At 35.1% G+C, this 22,939-nt stretch overlaps 1 protein-coding gene across 2 annotated transcripts in view; it reads right to left on the bottom strand.

Moving 5' to 3' along the window:
• Window positions 1-2,393: 2,393 nt before the first annotated feature.
• Window positions 2,394-22,939, bottom strand: part of Mbs (Myosin binding subunit) — a 92,674-nt gene continuing 72,128 nt past the window's right edge. Inside the window, exons 14-19 of one of the 2 annotated variants that reach the window (XM_090166117.1) lie at window positions 18,172-18,336; window positions 16,660-16,764; window positions 16,546-16,581; window positions 15,592-15,642; window positions 9,962-10,039; window positions 2,394-3,869 (exon numbers count right to left, since the gene is read on the bottom strand). In XM_090166117.1, coding sequence (XP_090022243.1) covers window positions 9,962-10,039; window positions 15,592-15,642; window positions 16,546-16,581; window positions 16,660-16,764; window positions 18,172-18,336 — 435 coding nt within the window. In that variant the 3' untranslated portion in view covers window positions 2,394-3,869. The remainder of the gene's footprint in view (window positions 3,870-9,961; window positions 10,040-15,591; window positions 15,643-16,545; window positions 16,582-16,659; window positions 16,765-18,171; window positions 18,337-22,939) is intronic. The other variant, XM_090166116.1, reaches the window with a different exon arrangement.

Below are 22,939 nucleotides of genomic sequence, written 5' to 3'. Positions count from 1 at the left end.
AACTCCCTGACTTTTCTCAAATTCTTAAAATTCCCAGATATTTCCCTAACTTTTGTAGGACTACTTTCAAACTCCCTGACTTTTCTCAAATTCTTAAAATTCCCCTAACTTTGTAGGACTTACTTTGAAATTCCCTGACTCTGGAAGGTTAAGATAGGCAAAATATCTAGTACATTTGTCGGAAAGATACTAACCCGAATTTTCGGTAAATCGGCGGCGGGAATTTCAAATCTGGCCAGTTTACGGTTGAATTTCTAAGTATACCTACGCGCGTTACATAATTTAGGAAAATACCGACTATTGCGTTATATTTCGAAGTTATAATTAATTATACAACATAGATAAGATTTAAAAAAAATTGCAATAATTTATATTCAGTACTACAAGTGAGGCATACCAAAAATTAATTCCGTATCGGCGGTTCAGGGTAAGTATAGAACGGGTAACGCCGAGATTACCACGTTCGCGTACATAAACGTGCGATTTGATGATTGTTTAGGAGTTTAATACCAAAAATATGCTATAATGAAACCTGAAAATAATAATCTACATTAAATATTTATTGATCACTTTGAAATTTACGCAATGGACTTTTCAAGGCCAATTGTTTTTTATTTTTTACTTTTATCAGAAGTTAATAAATTTAAAGGGCCTTATATTTCAGTAAACACGTTATTGCAATGTTGAAAAAATTAGCCAAACTTTCAAGGAAATAAATGATAATCATCGAATTTGTCACAGATATAGAGTAAAATTAAAATAAAAAAGTGCCAAGATAAAATTGAATTCCCTGACTTTTTACAAATTCTTTAAATTCGTGACATTTTAGGCCCATTTTAAAATTCCCCGACTTTTCCCTGACGTGTGGCAACCCTGCTTTAGGAATTCAACAGAAAATAGGCGAAATTCGAAATTCCTTCCGACCATTTACCGGGAAGTCGTGCTAGTAACTTTCCGCCAAATGTACTAAATATTTTGCCTTTCTTACAGTGTTGGTTGCACGAAAAATCGATAGTAATAAAAACGAATGAATGCGGGCTTGTTTTGAAGCCCAAGACGTTCTCTTTCCAAAAATGTCATTGTCGAAACAAATTTCCAAGCCTAAGTGTATTAACTTTGAGTCCGAAACTGACCTTTTTCGCTCCCCAAAATCCTGAAATTTTCGGCGAATTTCTCTCCTCCGTAGCACGGGCAATTTGGGGCAAATCAAAGCTGTAGTTTTATTCCTAAAATAGAAGGAACTGAAGTGGAGGGATTCTGTTTACTTGTAGAAGTTTTCAAATCAGAGGATTTTAATCATAATATTAGGCTTATTATCGAAATAAAAAATATTTTTTTACGCGCGCGCCCCGACGTTTTAAGAAGAATTTACAAGGAGCCTTCGGTTTCATATCGTTTTTCTACTACGTAGGCTTGTGTATGCCTATTTCAATTACTACTGCGTAGGACTTTTTCCTGGGTGTTAAATCAACGCGCTTTTCATCCCAGATGTAAAGAAATGTATTCCAGACAATTAGCCAATGATACGCTTCGCATTTTCTGACGTCATGGGTGCCGAGAAGAATTTTAGAAGTCTGGAAATTCGCCGAAAAACTCGATTTCCACCATTTCGACTTCTTTTTATAATAATTCAAAGACCACTTAGCCGATTTTGATGAAATTTTCTGTACTTGCTATAAAATGTTTGCTCTTTCTACTGAATCATTAATTAGCCATAGCTAAAATTTCGTGCAACCAACACTTTAGCCTACAACTGAGTTTAGTTGGTTTACTTACCTGCTGCATAATGCATTGTAGGAAAGTTTCCACTGAAAATGTTTAATATATTTTCTATGGAATTTACACACCATTTGCAAAATTAATTCTGAAATTTGTCAATGATTACTGTCATTAGTCAAAATAACTACATAATTTACCTGATAAAATATCTTGAAACCTTTGCTGTCAGATTATTAAATTTAATTTTTTTAAAATTGGTCAATTATTGCAATGGTCACAATAAATACAGAATTAACCTTATAAAATATCGAGGGGCTAACCACTCTTAGAAAGTCTGTACACCGGATTACGCTTAGATTAGCAGGGACTTCAAAGATTACGCGTAATCCCATTAGTACAGACAAAGGTACGGCTCTGTACACTGATTACGTGGAGTGATCAGCCCCTCGTAAAATATATATTGAAACCTTAATTATCCGATTATTATTAATCTTATTTTTTTGAAATTGGTAGCTTTAGTCAAGAGAATTTTACCTTATAAAATATCTTGAAACCTTTATTGTCAGATTATTATTAATCTTAATTTTTTTGATATTTATTGACACATTTCGAGTCTCTAGAGTTGAATTAATCCAAGATAAATCGAGGTAATTTCAAAAATGGGTAGGCACAGATGTAAAATTTCATTTTTTATTTTTTTTCTTTACGATCTACTCTGTACATCATAATACTTTTATAGCGTAAAAAGTTTTCTTCATAAATACAAGTACTAGCCAAAAATGATTGTTATTCGTACAAGCTGGGAAAATATACTGACTGGGAAAATGAAAACAAAAGTTTGACAATGAAAAAAGGGGAAAAATTAAAATTTAAAAACTATTTATAAGGCTTGTTTACAAATATACTAAGCGAATTTCAATTGCAACTTCATACAATTACACGAAATCTACACGAGGAACTGGTGGAAATTTTTGGGGGGGAGCGTAACACTACCAAATGCATGATATGTCAAATTACAGAAATAATTGCACTTTTTCATTCATATCGAAGAAAATCAAAATCCAGTTGAGCTGAACGGGGAAGCCAAAGGCATTCAAATATTTGGTTTTTGCAATTAACGCAAAATATTCCCAAATTATAAATTAATAAAATTATCTCAAATGAAATTGAAGGCACATTCGAAGCGGATTATTTATATTAATAAAATGTAAAGTGATTGTTATTGAAGAGTATTTGCATAGGGCAGACTAGAATACGAATAACTAATTTGAACATGTTCGAATAGTTTGTATTTTTGCAGCGTTAAAGGTTTGTTCCTGAAAACAGATTTGTGCCTTTGACCAAAAGTTATTTACCGAATCACTATATTTCAATAATAGTAAATGGGGCAAGAAAACCTAATACTAAGCCTTGGCAATTTCATATTTAAGCCTTGGCCTTGGCACATAGCACAGTTTAGGAAAGAAAAATATATTTTTCGAAAAATTAAGCTGCTAAATCTATCAGAATTTCCCACTTTTAATTGTTAAAGTTATAAAAAAAAACCAACTTGCTATATTAGGTCTGAAAAAAAGCGCTGCTTGAAAAAAAAATGATTAAAAACACATTTAACGTACCAAGCCGCTAAGTTGACATTTAAAATAATTCTAAATATAATTGTTTTTCTTCAAATATAGCATCATAGTTGGAAGACTGTATTGGTTTTATCCGCACCATTGAGAGGGGAGGGGAACTGTATTCCAAATATTTGTTTTTTATCATAAAACTATGGGAGTAAAAATAATCTGATTTTTTTGTTTAAAACTCTTGTCAAAAACCGTCAGATCTAAAAATGATACAAAACAGTCGCACACCTAGAAATATTCAGCCCATTTTTTTATCAAAAATTTTGCTCGTACATACAATAGGGTTTTTGGATGAATAAAAACCACTTTTGAAATCCGTCTTTTTAAATCATAATGGCGAATGTGAACGCAACCAAAAAAAAACGACAATAATATATTATAAGGAAGTGTGTGTGTGTTGCGTGTGTTTTTCCGCATCGAGCAATCCTCTTGCACAATTTACTTGGAGAGTTTGCTGATGACACGAATGAGGGCGCCGTTTTCATCCCTCAGCCGTTGATTGTCCGCTACGAGTCTCTCCATTTCCTGCAAATATACATTTCCATTTATAGACAGTGTTGGGCTGTGCGAGTACTGTGCCTTTTTTGAGGTCGAGTACTCGAATAAGAAATCGGAGAATACTCGTCGATTACCGAGTACCAAAAAATTGCATATTCGGGTACCCGATTATTCGAATAAGCTGCTCTCTGAACTCGTCGAGTATTTGATTTTTCTACCCTCATGGCTTCAAAGTTTAAAGAGGGGTTTTTACAAATTTTTGGGGGCAATAAACGGTACCTTTAAAGTTGTGGAAACTGTGGTTCATTTAAATTAAAGGAATATTTTTCAGCATTGAAAGTTACTTTATTCTCCTTTTACATTTAATTTCAAAATTACTTGAATTAAACCAGCTCCTAATCAAGTACTCGATAACCCGACTCGTTAAAAATATTACTCGGTTTTTTTAGTTACTCGACTCGAATAAAAGAAAGTTTCCCCTTAATCAAGTACTCGATTACTCGACTCGACTTCAATATTACTCGACTCGAATACTCGATGAAAAAATATTTGGTGCTCGATAACCGACTCGATTGCCTAAAACCACTAATCACACAGCCCTAATAGCCAGTCAATCAAAAACCGTTTTGATGATTTTGTTGCCTTTTCGCACGGATATTTCCCTGATTTTTCCAAGTGCAAGATAACCACAATTAAAACTAAGATTTACAGAGTAACTCATTGCATGATTGTCATTTAAGCTAAATTGGTTCCTTGTTATCCTATAAAAGATGTCTTATAAGTATTATTTGTGCAAAAAGGTAAATACATTTTAATAAGAAATCTTATTGGTGTAAATTGGAATTCATTAAGGAAAAATATCTGAACTCTCATAAAATTCCCTGATTTTTGGTTCCCTACAACCAAAGATAATATCGAACTCTCAGGCACGTGACCTCCGTAAAATCGGCCTCCATCGGTCGCTGCCATCTAGGAGCAACAAACGCAAGGAGAACGCAGCTAGCCTTTAAACAGGCTAACGCAGTGTTGCGTACAAATTTCATTGGACGAGCATTTACGCTGAACGTTTTACGGGCGGTGGAGGGGGGAGACAATTACCGAATTTTCCCCTTCCGACGGCAGCAGGCGCTAAAGCGTCTAACCAATGAAAACTGTATGCGATAAAATGCACGACTTTTGACGGGTTGCGTTCTCCTTGTGTGGGGTACTGTGTTTGTTGCTCCTAGTTGCCATAGTCCTCCTAGCATGGCCAACTTTGATGAGACGCTGTTGCAAAAAAGCGCATCATCGTTACCACGGTAACGATGAAGCTGATTTTTCCGGAGTTCCGACAGGAAGTGGATAAACGTTATTGACTACGCGCTAGGCAGTTTTTTCTCATTATGCAGAAATAAATACAATTTCGTGTTAGTTATCTTATCTCTACTCAAAATTATTTTCTATAGTTTATATACGACCCAAATATTAAATTTACCCTATTATATGAAAAAAACTAACTTTTAAATTTTTTATTATAGTCCACCTAGCTTAAAACCTTTTCAAATATTACAGTAAACTTAGCTTAAAGCCCTTCAATAATATAATCCACTTAGCTTGAAGCCCTTTCAAATATTATAGTCCACCTAGCTTAAAACCTTTTCAAATATTACAGTAAACTTGGCTTAAAGGCCTTTCAAATATTGTAGTCCACTTAGCTTAAAGCCCTTTTAAATATTATAGTCCACCTAGCTTAAAGCCCTTTTAAATATTATAGTCCACCTAGCTTAAAGCCCTTTTAAATATTATAGTCCACCTAGCTTAAAGCCCTTTCAGTATTACAGTCGACTTAGCTTAAAGCCCTTTCAAATATCATAATCCACCTAGCTTAAAACCTTTTCAAATATTACAGTACACTTGGCTTAAAGCCCCTTCAATAATATAATCCACTTAGCTTAAAGCCCTTTCAAATATTATAGTCCACCTAGCTTAAAACCTTTTCAAATATTACAGTAAACTTAGCTTAAAGCCCTTTCAATAATAGTCAACTTGGCTTAAAGCCCTTTCAATAATAGTCCACTTAGCTTAAAGCCCTTTCAATAATATAGTCCATTTATCTTAAAGCCCTTTCAATAATATAATGAACTTAACTTTAAACCCTTCAATATACTTTATCTACAACCGCGAAATTTAGCCCAGTGAGTCAAACCAACCACGCCGTAACGTTTTTCAAGTGCCCTTTAAGAACGTAGCTACAACACAAACTATCCGCGAGTTATAAATTGTCCATACCCTGACAAATAGACCCAAGTAAGTAACAACAGAAAACCAAAAATGTGTGAAAGTTTTTGGCCTCAAATAAAAAAGGGGGTCAAGTTAATGGATTGGAATAAAAGTAATGTCCGGAAAAGGGGTTACAAAAAACACCATCATTGCAATGCACCGTTTTCGCTTAAAGTATTTGCCCAGAAATACCAACGGACATATTGAAAATTCTTGCTCGAGAAAATACTTCTAGAAGAATTTGACAACATTTCTATGAAAATTGAACTTACCATTTTTTTTGGCTCTAAGAACATTTTTTTTTCGCCTACCAAGTTACGACAAAAAAAAATCGAGATTTGATGAAAAGTACCTTGGCTCAAATTTCAATATAACAGGGGATAAAATTGAAATCTTTAGAAATCCGCGAATAATGGATGTTTCTTGCAGTGGGGGTAATTTTATTTGGTTTTTAATTTATTGCTTACATCCGTTTCCGGTTTTTGGCTTTTTTATTAAATTTATTATTGTGGTTTTTTGTTGAAGACGCTGTTATAACTAAAAAGTAATTAAGAGAAAAACTAATAACTTCACGGTTACTTCTAACTTTTAAATATTGGCATAAGTAATATAATACCATTAAGTATGACACTTTGGTAGAATTTATCTACATCCTTTATTCACGTAAATATCGGTAGAAAAACGAAGTTTGGAGATTAGTCCTAACTTTTAAATATTTTGCATAAGTAATATAATAGCTATAAGTATGACACTTCGGTAGATTGGTTTTTACTACATCCTACCGTCACATAAATATTGGGACCAAGCCCTAACTATTAAATATTGGCATAAGTAATATAATACCCATAAGTACGACAGTCACAAATATTAAGAGAAAATAGAATAGCTTGGAAAGGACATCGCACATAGTTTGGCCGGTATCACAGGTCAAAAGTGGACAAAACTTACAAGGAGACATCCCGAAGTGTAACCCACCGATTTGGTTCAAACTCGGGGGATTGGTAGACCTTCGTGTAACTTGAAAAATCCTAAAGGGAATTTATTCAATGGGCAACGAAAAATGCTTTTGACAACAACAAATGGAAATTTTCCCATTGAAAATAACATGGGATTCTGACCGATTCCTATGACCCCCCCTGTGAAAAATTTTGACAAATTTAAAAATTTCGAAAATGCCAAAAATTTAAAAAATAGATAAAAATTAATAAAACAAACATAATTGATCAACTTTTGATCAATTTGAGGTCAAAATCCCATGTTATTTTCAATGGTAAAATTTAATATTTGGTGTTGTCAAAAGCATTTTTCGTTGCCATTGCAAAACGGTTGTCCATTGAATAAATTCCCTTTAGGATTTTTCATGATACATGAAGGTCTACCAATCCCCCGAGTTTGAACAAAATCGGTGGGTTACACTTCGGGATGTCTCCTTGTTAGTACAGTCTATTTGTTACAAGGAGTGACGGCCGGGCTCACTATCAGTAGAGTATTCTTGCCAAGGTTCGTGGTGCTTCCCAAAACAGAGCGTCGGATTTGGTTTCGTTCTGATCGCACGATGAACGAACTCAGTAAATAAATAGTTAAATATTGAGTTTTAACTGTCGTGTGACCGTGACTATAACTGACCATGTGACTGTATCGATAAATAAGTGTTTGATCTGTTGTGGTGTGACTGTTTCTATCCTATCAGCGAGTGTTGAATGTGGGATTCAACAAAACGGTTAACCATATATATTCTGATTTCTTAAGTATTTCTTTTATGTTATGTTATGTTTTATTTTATTATTGCTCATAAAATATTGAATATCGAATAATTCCACGTACGAAAATTCATCGAATAATAAGTTGCGAGAAAAGAAATAATAATGAAGTAGAGGTGTAAAAATCTTGGCAAGAAAACTCTATTGATAGTGAGCCCGGACTAGCGACGCGCGAACGTAGACCGCTAACCGATGGCCCGTGACATCTTTTAACAAATAGACTATACTAACAAGGAGACGACCCGAGGTGTAACGCACCGATTTGGTACTTAAACCTAATACTTTCCTTATGGTATGTGTCATACTTATGAACTAATACGTTCCTTATGGTATGTGTCATACTTATGAACTAATACGTTCCTTATGATATTGGATATATTTCAAATTAGCGGTAATGTTTTTCGTGAAAATGATTTAAATTTGGAAATTACCTTTTTAGGTAAATTATAAGTTGAGAAATCATTATCGAGACAAAATAGGGGGCATTGGAGTTTGCAAAAATAACGAAAAATATGCTAGTTTTGAGGGAAATTAGCCGTTTAGAAATTTTAAGTGTCGGAAAATGGCTAAATGAAGGCCAGTTTTGAGATTACATTTTAAAGCAAATTAAAAATTTAGAAGTTACAAAAGTTGAAAAAATCCCGAAGTAAAGGCCATTGGAAAAGTATGGGGAAATAAGGCCAGTTTTGTTGGATTAGAAGTTTAAAAGTTCTAAATGTTGGAACGATACGGGGCAAATAATGTCCAGTTTTGAGGGAAATTAGACGTTTAGGAATTCTAAATGTCGAAACAATACGGGGGAAATGATGTCCAGTTTTGGGGAAAATTAGAAGTTTAGGAATTCAAAATGTTGGAAAAATAGGGAGAATTTTAGAGCCAATTGAAATAAATTATAACTTTTAGAAATTCTAAATGTTGGCTTTATAGGGGATATAATGACGAATTTTGAGGGAAGTTTAGAAGTTCTAAATGCTGGCTTTATAGGGGAAAAATGCAAAATTTTGGGGAAAATTAAAAGATCTAAATGTTGGATTTATGGAGAAATAATAAAAAAGTTTGGGCAAAATTAGAAGACCTAAATGTTAGCTTTACAGGGGATATAATGACGAATTTTTAGAGAAGTTTAGAAGTTCTAAATGTTGCTTTACAGGGGATATAATGCAAAATTTTGGGGAAAATTAGAAGACCTAAATGTTGGCTTTATAGGGGAAATAATGCAAAATTTTGGGGAAAATTAGATCTAAATATTGGCTTTATAGGGGGAATAATGACCATTATTGAAAGAAATTAGAAGTTAAGAAGTTCTAAATGATGTAAAAATTACGTTAAAGGCCGATTTTGGGGAAAATTTAAGTTAAGAATATTCTAAATGTAAAAATACGGGAAAGGCCGATTTAGTGGGAAATTAGAAGTTTAGAAGTTCTGAATGTTGCAAAAATACGGGAAAGGCCGATTTTGAGGGAAATTAGAAGTTTAGAAGTTCTGAATGTTGCAAAAATACGGGAAAGGCCGTTTTTGAGGGAAATTAGAAGTTAAGTAGTTCTAAATGTTGTAAGAATACGGGGAAGACCGATGTTGGGGGAAATGAAAAGTTTAGAAGTTCTAAATGTTGTAAGAATACGGGAAAGGCCGATTTTGGGGTTAAATTAGAAGTTTAGAAGTTTGAAATGTTGGAAAAATACGGGGAGAACTTATGTTGGGGGAAATTAAAAGTTTAGAAGTTCTAAATGTTGGGAAAATACGGGAAAGGCCGATTTTAGGGGAAATTAGAAGTTTAGGAGTTCTAAATGTTGTAAAAATACGGGAAAGGCCGATTTTGGGGGAAATTAGAAGTTTGGAAGTTCTAAATGTTGTAAAAATACGGGAAAGGCCGATTTTGGGGGAAATGAGAAGTTTAGAAGTTCTAAATATTGGAAAATACGGGGCAAAAGGCCAGCTTTGGGCGAAATTAGAATTTCATGGTCACGAAATAACGGGGAAAACTTTTAACTGGTAGGAAGCATCTTTTTAAACACGACTATTTTAATTGGCCATAGTGTGTGGAAAATCTCCGAATTAACTAGTACAGAGCAGAGCAATGACCTTGGACGATGAAATTACCTATTTAGAGACCTGACAGGCCAAAGCCCTGTTTTCGGATTTAAGTTTTTCATTTTCGGCCTTTAGTTTGACGAGCGTCTGAAAAATAATTAACCACTTGTAAGATTCCATTGCAGTTGGAAGGTGGGGGCCAAAAAATAAAACCATAAAGCCTTATTCACATTAGCCAACATTTTAGCCCAGCTTATTGACTCGGAAGTCGCAAAACGCGTTAAATCTTCGTTCACACGAAAAGATTTCGCACGTTACATAAAATAACTAGTAATTCCAAAGGCTAGTTCCCACTTAGCGAAAAATGTAGTTTTCGCTAAGCGAATTGACGCGTGCCAGTGAAATTTAGTGAAGCTCAAAGCTACGACGAAAATTAAATTCATCGCGAAAGTCTCTAAAATTCGTCAAGTGGGAACTCGGCTTTAAAGGGAGTGTGTATTTCTATATTGATCAACGAATTTTAAATTTTTATCACCAGAGGAATGAATAGCGCTTGATACGCTATAAACAATTCGTAGGCCATGTTAGCGGACGACTTTAGTTCATACTACCTTTAAAACATACCTCTAAAGCCTAGTTCCCACTTAGCGAAAAAAACAATTTTCGCGCTGAAAATTGACGCTCGCGAATAAAATTGGCGATTTTTTCAAATTCGCCGCTAAAGTCGCTTCTCCACGGTATCTAGCGAATGTTCTTTTTTTTTGACGTCCACAACTTGGCGATAAAAAGCTTCAGCCAATCAGAAAACGCGTTCCCTTGATCTATTCCGCTCCCGTCCGTCACTTATTAAGCCTAGGTCTTTAGCAAAGCGGCTCAGCCAACTTGGCCAAGATACCGAAGTAAAGGTAATTATCTCACGAATAGAATCGTTTATTTATTGAAATTATCAACAGGAACATCCATTTCGTTTATTTTGAACTGATGTTTTATGTTAGGCCTAAAACATTACTAAAAAGCCGCGCGATTTGCTTTTAGCGTTTTTAAATATTCGCGCTAAAGTGAGAACCGCTTACCCAGCGACAGAAAAACCGCATCTTTTTTCGTTGTGCGAAAATTTTATTCGTCTCGAAAATTCGCCAAGTGGGAACTAGCCTTTAAGAAACTAAATATAAATGAAGATATTTTACGTCAACTGCGTAATCAGAAAGATCCGAACGAAAGTGATTTTATTTAAAGCAAGGGCGGCTCGATCTGAAGTAGTTATTTTTTGCAATAGATGTCGCTAGCGTCGAAATAACAAAAAGGGTATTTATAGGTACCCCTAACGTTGATTGGATCTTTTTTAAATTGGTCAATAACATAAATTACAGCTATTATAAACAATATTTTTACACGGGCTATATAACTTAGGTTAGAGTCCATTAAGTAGAGTATAAGTTGTCTAATTATAATTCTCAACAACTATTTTGAATTTTAGCTTCCTTGACCATTAATAGATGGCACCACGCTCTCCAGTAAAATCGCGTTTTTCGAAGAATCGGATAGATTCATGCCCATCTCTAATAACAGGGGCCTTTTCATAATACAGGTGGCAATGATAGAGCCGTCACTTGCTTTAAATATTCGAATTATATTGACGCTAAGCCTTGGTCGCCGAAACTGACCGGCCTTCAAAACACGGTCCTTCCAAAACGCGTTGTTGAAATATTTCCCGCATACCCACGGAGCAGAAACTCGGTTTTACGACCGTAGTTGGCCAACAAAGTTGGGCAAAAATGTTGGTTGGTATGAATAAGCTTCGAGTCGTTGTCGGTCGGAAACGCCAAACGATGCAAGATGCTCGGGAACATCCCATGCCAAAACACAGGCCAAATCTTTTTAATACTTTCATTTCGGAATTAACGGTTATAGAAACAAAAAACAACTAACGAACGAAATACGGGTTTTAGAGTTTTTCGGGTGATTTGAAAACAACAACGAATTGTTAGTTAAAGCAGCAACGCCTCGGGGGCATTTTCATTTCGAATTCGGGTACTTTCACAATCAAGAATGTATTCGGATTTGTGGACGCAACGATAGCTTCCGTTGTCCAAGATCCCCGGATGATATTCTCCGCGTGGTTTATATCTTCCGGGAATCACGAGGCGGATGGGGCGTGGTTTATATCTTCCGGGAATCACGAGGCGGAGGGGGCGTGGTTTATATCTTCCGGGAATCACGAGGCGGAGGGACGTGGTTTATATCATCCGGGAATCACGAGGCGGAGGGACGTGGTTTATATCTTCCGGGAATCACGAGGCGGAGGGGGGGGGCGTGCTTTATAACTTCCGGGAATCACGAGGCGGGGGGGGGCGTGCTTTATAACTTCCGGGAATCACGAGGCGGGGGGGGCGTGCTTTATAACTTCCGGGAATCACGAGGCGGGTGGGGCGTGGTTTATATCTTCCGGGAATCACGAGGCGGATGGGGCGTGGTTTATATCTTCCGGGAATCACGAGGCGGATGGGGCATGGTTTATATCTTCCGGGAATCACGAGGCGGATGGGGCGTGGTTTATATCTTCCGGGAATCACGAGGCGGATGGGGCGTGGTTTATATCTTCCGGGAATCACGAGGCGGATGGGGTGTGGTTTATATCATCCGGGAATCACGAGGCGGATGGGGCGTGGTTTATATCTTCCGGGAATCACGAGGCGGAGGGACGTGGTTTATATCATCCGGGAATCACGAGGCGGAGGGACGTGGTTTATATCTTCCGGGAATCACGAGGCGAACAGAGTCCTGCCTATTTACTATCGGTTCACCCGAATACATTCTGGTTTTAATTCGACATAATTTATCTCTACAGGGAATTCAAATGTCAAAATTTTCTGTTATTAAACTTATGCTTTGAGTTAAAATTATCTGCAAGGTATTAATTTCATTTTGAAATAAACACGTGCACTCTTATAAAATAAATCGATATTGTCAGAAATAATACAGTATATTCATTTAGAGAGAAGTATCCGCCTATTCTTTGGGGGCCCTTTTGGCCCCGGGAACGTTCTTTCAACGAGCGGACTGGGTTTAAAATTGAAACGTGAACCTTCGCAAGTTCCAACTTTCAAAGGGCGAGAATTTCCCACCAACACCGCGGAAGCATACACCGAACCACGACTGAAAATTTACCTAGTATACCAATAATAACAGAAGAAAATAGGGGGCAGTACGCTTCTAGTCAGCTTTGGAAAGTCGTCCCTTTTCACGAATTTTCGCGCCAAAACGGTTTGGCGGGAAATCGCGGATGAATACATCGTTTAAAAAATCAATTTTTCTTAAATTAAACAATTGTAACATATTGTCCTTCTCATTCTCTGCTAATTGAGCTAAGGCGTATTTGCTTTCGTCGTTTATAGCCGTGTTGAATCCAAACAAAAGTGGAACTACTTTTTAGTTTGGTTTATTATGCGTGAAAAGGCGTTTTCGAGGGTCACACGACGACTTCTACGGTTCAAAGCTACAGATACGTACTTCCCCTATTTTCTTCTGGTAATAATAATCACAGGGTTGCTCCAAAATTTTGAGATTCAAATTCTGACCATTTTAATAAATTTTCCACGATTTTTTACTTTTATCAGAAGTTGATCAATTTAAATGGACTTATATTTCAGTAAAAAGGTTATTTCAATGTTGAAAAAAAAAATGCCAAATTTCCAAGGAAATAAAAGGTAATCATAAAATTTGTCATAGATCTAGAGTAAAATTGCCTTCAAAAAGTGTCAAGATAAAATTTAATTCCCTGACATTTTAGGACCATTTTTAAATTCCCGGATTTTTCCCTGACGTGTGGCAACCCTGAATCAGCTAGGCTAATACCCTTGGCACCACCTTAGGCCCAAGTCATCTAGCGACTTTCATTGCCTTTTAAATATTAATTCAGGTGGCCGGGTTACAAGGCGTAGGAGGGTCGGTGCAAGCCCTTCAAGCCACTCGAGCTAAAAGCTCCCAATACTCACAATTACCGTTAATCTCAAAAAGTTTTTAAGTAAAGGGAAAACAGAAGATTTCGGGGGTTAGTCCCTTTAATCAGTGGGGAGAGAACTTGCAAATTCTACGCGGAAGGAGTTTTTCGGAGTTTTCACCAGTGCCACAAGCTGAGATCGAACCCCGCTCCTTTCGCTGCAAGGCGAAAGTACTAACCACTCCGCCACCCCCAACTAAATAAATATAAAACTTATTTTCCAATTTACCGCGTTTAAAACTCCGCCTACCGATTTAAAGTTAAAAATTACACTACTTCTAAATATTTAATTATTTATAAAAATATACGATGAAATAATTTTAGAAAATCAATACATAACTATTTCGTAAAATGGATACTTTTCTCGTAAGACACGTAATGTATACTTCTGATTATATTTATATACTTCATTATCGAAATTAAAACATTCACTTTGTTAAAATTAATTAATTTAATATTAATTAAAATCATCACTTAGGAAGAGAATTTAATATCGCAGATTATTTTAACTTTTATTGTTAATCTTAGGTTAACAATAATAAAACTAGACGGTAGTGTCAAAATGTTACTTTATGTGCTCGGATACTTAAAATCTTAAAATAACAAGTTGGTAATGCCAAAAGAAAGTGGTGTGTCTCAAACTATGAATGTACTCAAGTGTAAATTTGTGTAATATCAAGAATGTATTGAAGTTACTAAGAATATTGGACTACAGGATTCTGATTCCCATCCTCGCAGCCTTTGTAGCTTAAATTCGTCTGCTTTCCCATTCAAGTTTGCTATATGGTATGACTTGAATGCCCCTTATATACGGACGAACTTTCTCCACAAAAGCTGTGAGGAGGGTACCAGGGGTTAATGCTATGCTGAAATATTCTTAGTAACTTCAATACATTCTTGATAATATTGGTAAAAAATGTGCGAGATTGGTAAAAATGTGCGAGATATTTTAGGTATTGATTTAGTCTACACCGTTCAGCTGTTGTTTAAACTGAATTTTAATAAAAATTAATTATCAAAAAATGGCTGTAAAAATGTAATATTAATATTGTTTCGTATATCACTCAGGGGCATGTGAGCAACTTACCAAAATTACATGTATTGAAGTTGGAATATTCAATAACAGTGGGATACGAAAACCTTTTTTTTAAGGAATTTTGCAACTGTACGCAAAACTCTCGTAGCCATAAAGACAACGTTAAACACATGGAAATTTCAGCCAAGGAATTTTTCATCGTACCCTTTTTTTTGACAAATGTTTGGTATTAGACTGTTATTAACTAGACTAGCGGTACTTGGTACTACCAAAAAAAAATTTCTAAGTTACTACGCATGGCCAATAAACACAAGGTTATAACAACTAAAGCTACGGTTTAAAAGCTACTAAGTTCAACCAATTATGACTTAAGCGCATGCATTACGAGTTACGGTACTACTTAGGCCTGATTATGAATTCTTGGTAAATGCCATCATCTTTTCAGCCTTGGATTTTAGAAAACATGTTAATTCTATAAATTACTAATAGTAATAACGCTTGATTTCTTAGTGATTCAACCTAAGTTTTCGAAAGTTAAGTGATTAATTGTAATTAATTTAAAATTAATAATTAGCTGAGAGTAGATGGTATAATACCAGACTAATTTTGAGGGATAGTTAGGCCTTGTTGGTAAAAAGAATTTAAATTATTTGTTTTAGAAACCTTTGACTCCTCCTCCATCTCCGATAACCTCCTCTCGATGGCTCTTCTTTCCTGGAAAGCAATGACACAAATTATAAGTACACTTAAATTAGATACATAATTTCTATACGATGTTAGTCTTAAAATATTCTCAGTATATTTATGCTACAAACTACTTTTAGAATATACGGAAAACCTCCAAACTAAATTTAGTTCTAGCGGAAAACCTCCAAACTACACTTAATTATAGCAGAAAACCTCCCAACTACACTTAATTATAGCGGAAAACCTCCCAACTACACTTAATTCTAACAGGAGACCTCCCAAATACACTTAATTCCAACAGGAGACCTCCCAACTACACTAAATTCCAACAGGAGACCTCCCAACTACACTAAATTCCAACAGGAGACCTCCCAACTACACTTAATTCTAACAGGAGACCTCCCAACTACACTTAATTCTAACAGGAGACCTCCCAACTACACTTAATTCTAACAGGAGACCTCCCAACTACACTAAATTCTAACAGGAGACCTCCCAACTACACTTAATTCTAACAGGAGACCTCCCAACTACACTAAATTCTAACAGGAGACCTCCCAACTACACTAAATTCTAACAGGAGACCTCCCAACTACACTAAATTCTAACAGGAGACCTCCCAACTACACTAAATTCTAACAGGAGACCTCCCAACTACACTAAATTCTAACAGGAGACCTCCCAACTACACTAAATTCTAACAGGAGACCTCCCAACTACACTAAATTCTAACAGGAGACCTCCCAACTACACTAAATTCTAACAGGAGACCTGTTTATGGGCCGCAGTAATTGTCATCCCCGGAAAGGCTAATAAAACGTTTTAGGTTTAAAAGAGTACACTTTTAGTCCGAGTGTGGGCGAAAAAAACCATCTATAGTTACATATTCTCTGTTAACATAAATACGTTCTTGTATAAAATTATACGTACCCTTTTTTCAACATCACTTAACGAATTCTTATTATTCTGAAAGAGGTAAAAAAAAGATATAATTCACAGCGCAAAAGAAAACAGATGGATAAATCGGGGAAACATCGAACCAACCTGCATCAACTTTTCCAGCTGTCGTTTGGCGTAATCCAACTCTTCCTCGGTTTTCTTGAGTTTAATTTTAAGTCTGTCATTCTCTTCTCTGACATCATGGTACAGCTAAAAAGAAGCAAAAAGGTATTCTAGAAAACCGCATTTGAGGTTGCCAGGTGCGAGCGACTTCCCCCACTAGCCCAAATGCAAATTAAAACTAGCCCAAATGCAAATTAAAACTAGCCCAAATACAAATTTACACTAGCCCAAATGCAAATTTACACTAGCCCAAATGGAAATTTAAACTAAGCCCAAATGGAAATTTAAACTAGCCCAAAGTCTGTAGGAGGATCAAATAAAATTCTGCTAAGTGTCAAGGTGAAAATGTTATAGGAAAAATAGGAATTTTAGAGACTAATTATAGGAAAATATAGGAATCTAAATAGGCGAATATAGGACACTAACAAGTTGTAAGTAGGAAAATGTATGAAAAATAATAAGGTAATTATTGCATATCGGTATACTTTGACTCGAATCACCTAGAATATTGATAATTGTTTGTGCATTACTATCTTGCATTATTGGATCACTTAGCCGCGAAATTATAGGAAAATATATGAAAATCGATGAACATTTAGGTATTTACAGGAAAGCATTAAAAATGTAGGAAAATATAGGAAGTCTGGTCACCCTGTAGTTTGTAAGCTAGAGGGAAAACTACTATCATAGTATATAAGTTTCGTATGTAGATTAAATTTTAGTAACAACACAAGTATCGCCGTCTACCGAACGAGTTTTAAATTAAAATGTGGGAAGGACTATGAGATTTTTAATTTTTAACATGATCATTTTAGAATTATAAGATCACTGGAAAATTATGGGATTTTATAAGATCAGTGGAAAATTATGGGATTTTATAAGATCAGTGGAAAATTGTGGGATTTTATAAGATCAGTGGAAAATTGTGGGATTTTATAAGATCAGTGGAAAATTATGGGATTTTATAAGATCAGTGGAAAATTATGGGATTTTATAAGATCAGTGGAAAATTGTGGGATTTTATAAGATCAGTGGAAAATTGTGGGATTTTATAAGATCAGTGGAAAATTGTGGGATTTTATAAGATCAGTGGAAAATTGTGGGATTTTATAAGATCAGTGGAAAATTGTGGGATTTTATAAGATCAGTGGAAAATTGTGGGATTTTATAAGATCAGTGGAAAATTGTGGGATTTTATAAGATCAGTTGAAAATTGTGGGATTTTATAAGATCAGTCCAGGGTAACAGGATTAATAAGATCAGTCCAGAGTAACAGGATTTTTAAGATCAGTCCAGAGTTTCAGGATTCATAGGATCAGTCGCGAATTATAGGGTTTTATAGGATCAGTTCCGAATTATAGGAATATATAAGAATTATAGGAAACCGCTTGGAACCCTGCAATGTAAGCCCCGGGCAGAGTACTGATAAGCGGGCCAACCGCGCGGGAAAGCCGTGCCCCTGGCAACCAAGGAGGACAGAGAGGTGCTCGTTACCTTCTTGTAATCCTTTTCGGCGTCCTCGTTGAGGCTGGACGTGCTGCTGTTTAGCGAAGTTTGCGAACTGGTGCGGCTGCGGTCCGACAGGCGGGAGGGGGCGTCCTTGCCGTCCTGGATGGAGCCCGAGGACCCGTACCGGCTCTTGTACCTGTCCGACGAAGTCTATGGCGGGAAACAGATCTTTAGCTTCGCGTTTCATTTGGATTGGCAAGAAACATTTGTTTCTGACAAGGAAACGAATTTCAATAGACCAGGTTCAGTCAGCGCTAGAAAACGTGAGGGGGGGACGCGTAGACGTAACTTCATTCCTACAGTCTAGGAGTTCTCCCGTTCACGTTTTCGAGGGGTGACTTAACCTGGTCTGTTATTGATTTCTCCAAACAGAGAATGAAGGACATTCATCAATCAGGTCGTTTAATTTACGTTCTTAATAAGAAAAGTATGTTTTGCCGCGAATCAAGGCCCTCCAGAGAAATTGAAATATCACGGTGGATATTTTCAGATTAAATTAGAGAAATTTTCCCCTAACCTTTGGAAAACGCATTAAAAATGTATGCTTCAATAGACGCTTAAAGGGCCACACTGGCGTTCGAACTTTTCCCCAACCTTTTGAATACGCAATAAAAAATAACTCTTTCCAATAAGCGCTTAAAGGGCTCTTTAAATAAAACCTGTTCAGCGATTGGCCTAGAAATAGTAATACAGAGAGCCAGGACATACTTGTAAAAGCCTTAAAGCCGTTATTTTTTAAAGCTTAATATTTCAATACAGAAGGGCTAGTTCGATTTCGCACGCGCTGTCAACTTTAGCCTTACCAATAAAACTAGCATCAGCACGTGTCTATATTATTCAGCGACTGGCGCGTGCGGGTAGGGGAGGAAAGAAAAGAGAGCGGCATTTATTGAAAAGCCACTACAAGAGAATCGTTGAAGCCTTATATTAATTTATCACCAAAATTGGTTTAAGGTTTTATGTCAATTTTTATTCATTTAAAAAATTAAGCAATTGTTTATTTTATATTTCACTTGTACATGTGATCGCTGTTTTTTCATATTTGAATTCCCCGAGTTTTCCAGGTATTTTTTATTCCACAATTTGCCCATTTTTAACTTATCTTTTAGTAAACTTTTATATTTACAACAAAATTAAATTACATGGAAGTTTTTCAAAGTTCTTAAAATTTCCCGACTTATCTATCCCTGAAGTTTTTCTTAAAATTCCAGACTTAGCCCTGAAGTTTACATTATTTCTTATAATTCCAGACTTATCCCTGAAGTTTTCATTATTTCTTAATATTCTCCGACTTATCCCGGAATTGTTTACTAGATCTTAATATTCCCCGACTTACCACCGAATTTTTTACTAGATCTTAATATTCCCCGACTTTTCCCTTAAGTTTTTACTACTACTAGATCTTAATATTCAACGACATGTCCCTTACGTTTTTACTAGATCTTAATATAATCCGACTTTTCCCTTAGGTTTTTACTAATCTTAATATTCCCCGACTTTTCCCTTAGGTTTTTACTAATTTTAATATCCCTCGACTTATCCCGGAATTTTTTATTAAATCTAAATATTTCCCGACTTTTCCCTGATTTTTTACTAGATCTTCGTATTTCCCAAGTTTTCGCTGAATATTTTTCTAGATCTTAATGTTTCCCGAGTTTTATCTTAACTTTTTAGCTTTTTACTAGATATTTAGACGGATTCTCAAACTCGCTGACTTTTCCAGATTTCCCAGATATCGTGGCAACCCTGTTATATTATTTCACGCAAATTAAAAACCAAACTTAATGAAAATGTTTATTTTTTTCAAATTATAAAAATAATTGAAGGAGTTTCTATCAAAACGTGTAGTACTTAAATAAGATTTAAATCCTGTATATTCTTCGCACGAGCGATTTGCACGCGCTCTAGAAAAACCTACATTCCTCTGGCGACTGTGGCGCGCGCTCGTAGACTTGTAAAATTAAGAGACTGTGACGTAAGAGCCACAAGCAAACAAGAAGGCCACGTTAGTTTATAAAAAGAACTATTAACTTTCGAAATTCTAGAAACTGCTAAATAGTGGTTCAAAAATGAATTTTTTGTTTTGTATCAAATTTATCAACTTACGACAAATGTAAAAGTTAAAACTGTCAAATTTTGGCCTTAAGAAGTCCGGGAAAATAATGGTCAGGGGATGGTCGAGGAATTTGAATATTGTGGCAACCCGGTTATAAATCGATTACAAATTACCTATTTTCCCCCGTTAATCCTTTAACTTCATTAATAAAAGCGGTATTATAATATAAATTGAACAGAAATACTCCTTTATTGTTTGAAAATTTATTCCCGTAGAATTCAAAAATCGACTGCAATCTTCCTATTCTATAAAATTTTTAGCTTCGTAAATATTTAACAAAGTTGGTGTAGTTACAAAACTTCATCCGTTATGACAAGATTATTTTTTATTAATTTAGTTCGATCTTCTTATTAAATTAAATCTAAATCCAATCTAACCAATTATAAATTAAATAGAAGGTTTGAGTGTTCATACAACTACTGGGAAACCGAGTTCCCTGATTTTCCAGGTTTTCCCTGATTTGTCCAGGTGCAAGGGCAGCTAATGTTTTAAGATAACTTACTACAGTAGATCTCCATGTCATTGTTAACTTAAACAATCTTTTCATGTAGAGGTTACTAATTTTAAGATTGACAATTATACTAAATTGCTTCCATATTAAAATATTATATAATTTAATAAAAACAATTGATGTTAATTTTTTCTAAAAAATTAATTTCCCTGATTTCTACAAAATTAAAATTTCCCCGATTTTTACTAAATTAAAATTTCCCAAATTGTTACTAATTAAAAATTTCCCCAATTTTTATTAATTAAAATTTTTCCCAATTTTTACTAATTAAAAATTTCCCCAATTTTTACTAAATAAAAATTTCCCCAATTTTTACTAAACAAAAATTTCCCCAATTTTTACTAAACAAAAATTTCCCCAATTTTTACTAAACAAAAATTTCCCCAATTTTTACTAAACAAAAATTTCCCCAATTTTCAATAAATAAAAATTTCCCCAATTTTCATAAATAAAAATTTCCCCAATTTTCACTAAATAAAAATTTCCCCAATTTTCACTAAATAAAAATTTCCCCAATTTTTACTAAAAATAATTGAATTTATGACAGAGTAAATGACTCTTCACAAGATAAGGGGAAGGGAACCTACACTCACCGACTTCATAAATCGATCTATTAAAAAATGTCGAAGCAAAATCTTACTCTAAAATAACAACAGTTTGAAAATCTACGCGTAATTACAAAATTTGTTCTGATATGAAAGAAAAAGGTCGCGAAATTAGTCTATCTTGGGCTCGTAATTTCGTCACGTTAAAGGACATAACCTAATTCAGGGTTGCCACAAAATTTTCAGATTCAAATTCCCTGACTATTCCCTGACCATTTTAAGAGATTTTCCCTGACTTATAAAGGGCAAAATTTTTCGTTTATATTTTACTTTTATCAGAAGTTAATAAATTTGGATGGACTTATATTTCAGTAAAAAGGTTATTGCAATGTTGAAAAAATTAGCCAAACATTCAAGGAAATAAATGATAATCGTGGAATTTGTCATACATCTAGAGTTAAATTACCTTCAAAAAGTGCCCAGATAAAATTAAATTCCCTGACTTTTCCCTGAATCTTTACAAATTCTTAAAATTCCCTGACATTTCCCTGACTTTTTAGGCCCATTTTTAAATTCCCTGACTTTTCCCTGATTTCCCTATTTTCCCTGACGTGTGGCAACCCTGTAATTCGATGACGAATGAAAAACAAAAAATCGAAATAGTTCGGTGACTTTTAAAATCATAAATATAGCATCAAACTTGAAAATGAAACTTATACGAGGCGTGTATAATCTTATTTGGCTCAAAGCATCGACATCTTTTATCGTAGAGCAGCCATCTTTTCCCAAGAGCAGAAGAGGAGGGTTAAAAATAGCGAGTGAATCTAATCCACGGCTGTTTAAAACCAACAGGGCCGCGTCTCATTTGCTAAGCGCTTCCTTCGTACAGTAGAACTGCATCAAAAAAGGCTAATTTTAGACGGCACTGTTTGTGAAGTTCACTTCTTTCCGAGCGCCAGGATCAGGGCTGGGATGGGATGGGGGTAAATAATCAAATTTTGTACTGTTCTCTATCTCTCTCTTTGATGGGGAGTCAATGACATTAAACTTAAATTGTTTTATAAACATTTTATCAAGCGACTTTTTGAGTTTGGTTAGCCAATATGACCGACAGTGTGACCACGTGAAAGCCCTAAAACTCTAAAATTGGAGTAAATATTTGAAAAATAGGGTAACATAAATTTTGTTGAATTTAAACTAAAATCCAGATTTTGAAATATTTATGAAGTTAAAGGTTTTATACCGGGAAGTAGGAAATTTATTTATAGGATTCTATAGGAATAAATGTTTAAAAATTTTAGAACTTCTATTGAAATATTTACGAAGATAAAAACTTTATAGAAGAAATTGGAAGATTGCAGTCGATTTTTGAATTCTACGGGAATAAATTTTCAACCAATAAAGGCGTATTTCTGTTGAAATTATTTTAAAATACCGCTTTATTTATTAAAGGGAATATAACCTCAGGTATTGGGTGTGGAACACCAACGTTTGCAGCTCTGGCCGCTCTTGCCTCTGGCTTTAGAAATGTTTGGCGCCACTGTACAGGGTAATTTGATAAATTGAAGGGGGTCTTCCATA

The sequence above is a fragment of the Leiobunum rupestre genome, chromosome 2 (genome assembly GCF_980474605.1).
Source record: "Leiobunum rupestre chromosome 2, qqLeiRupe1.1.hap1, whole genome shotgun sequence".
Lineage (NCBI taxonomy): Eukaryota > Metazoa > Arthropoda > Arachnida > Opiliones > Sclerosomatidae > Leiobunum > Leiobunum rupestre.
This window is presented reverse-complemented; position numbering and strand designations above follow the sequence as displayed.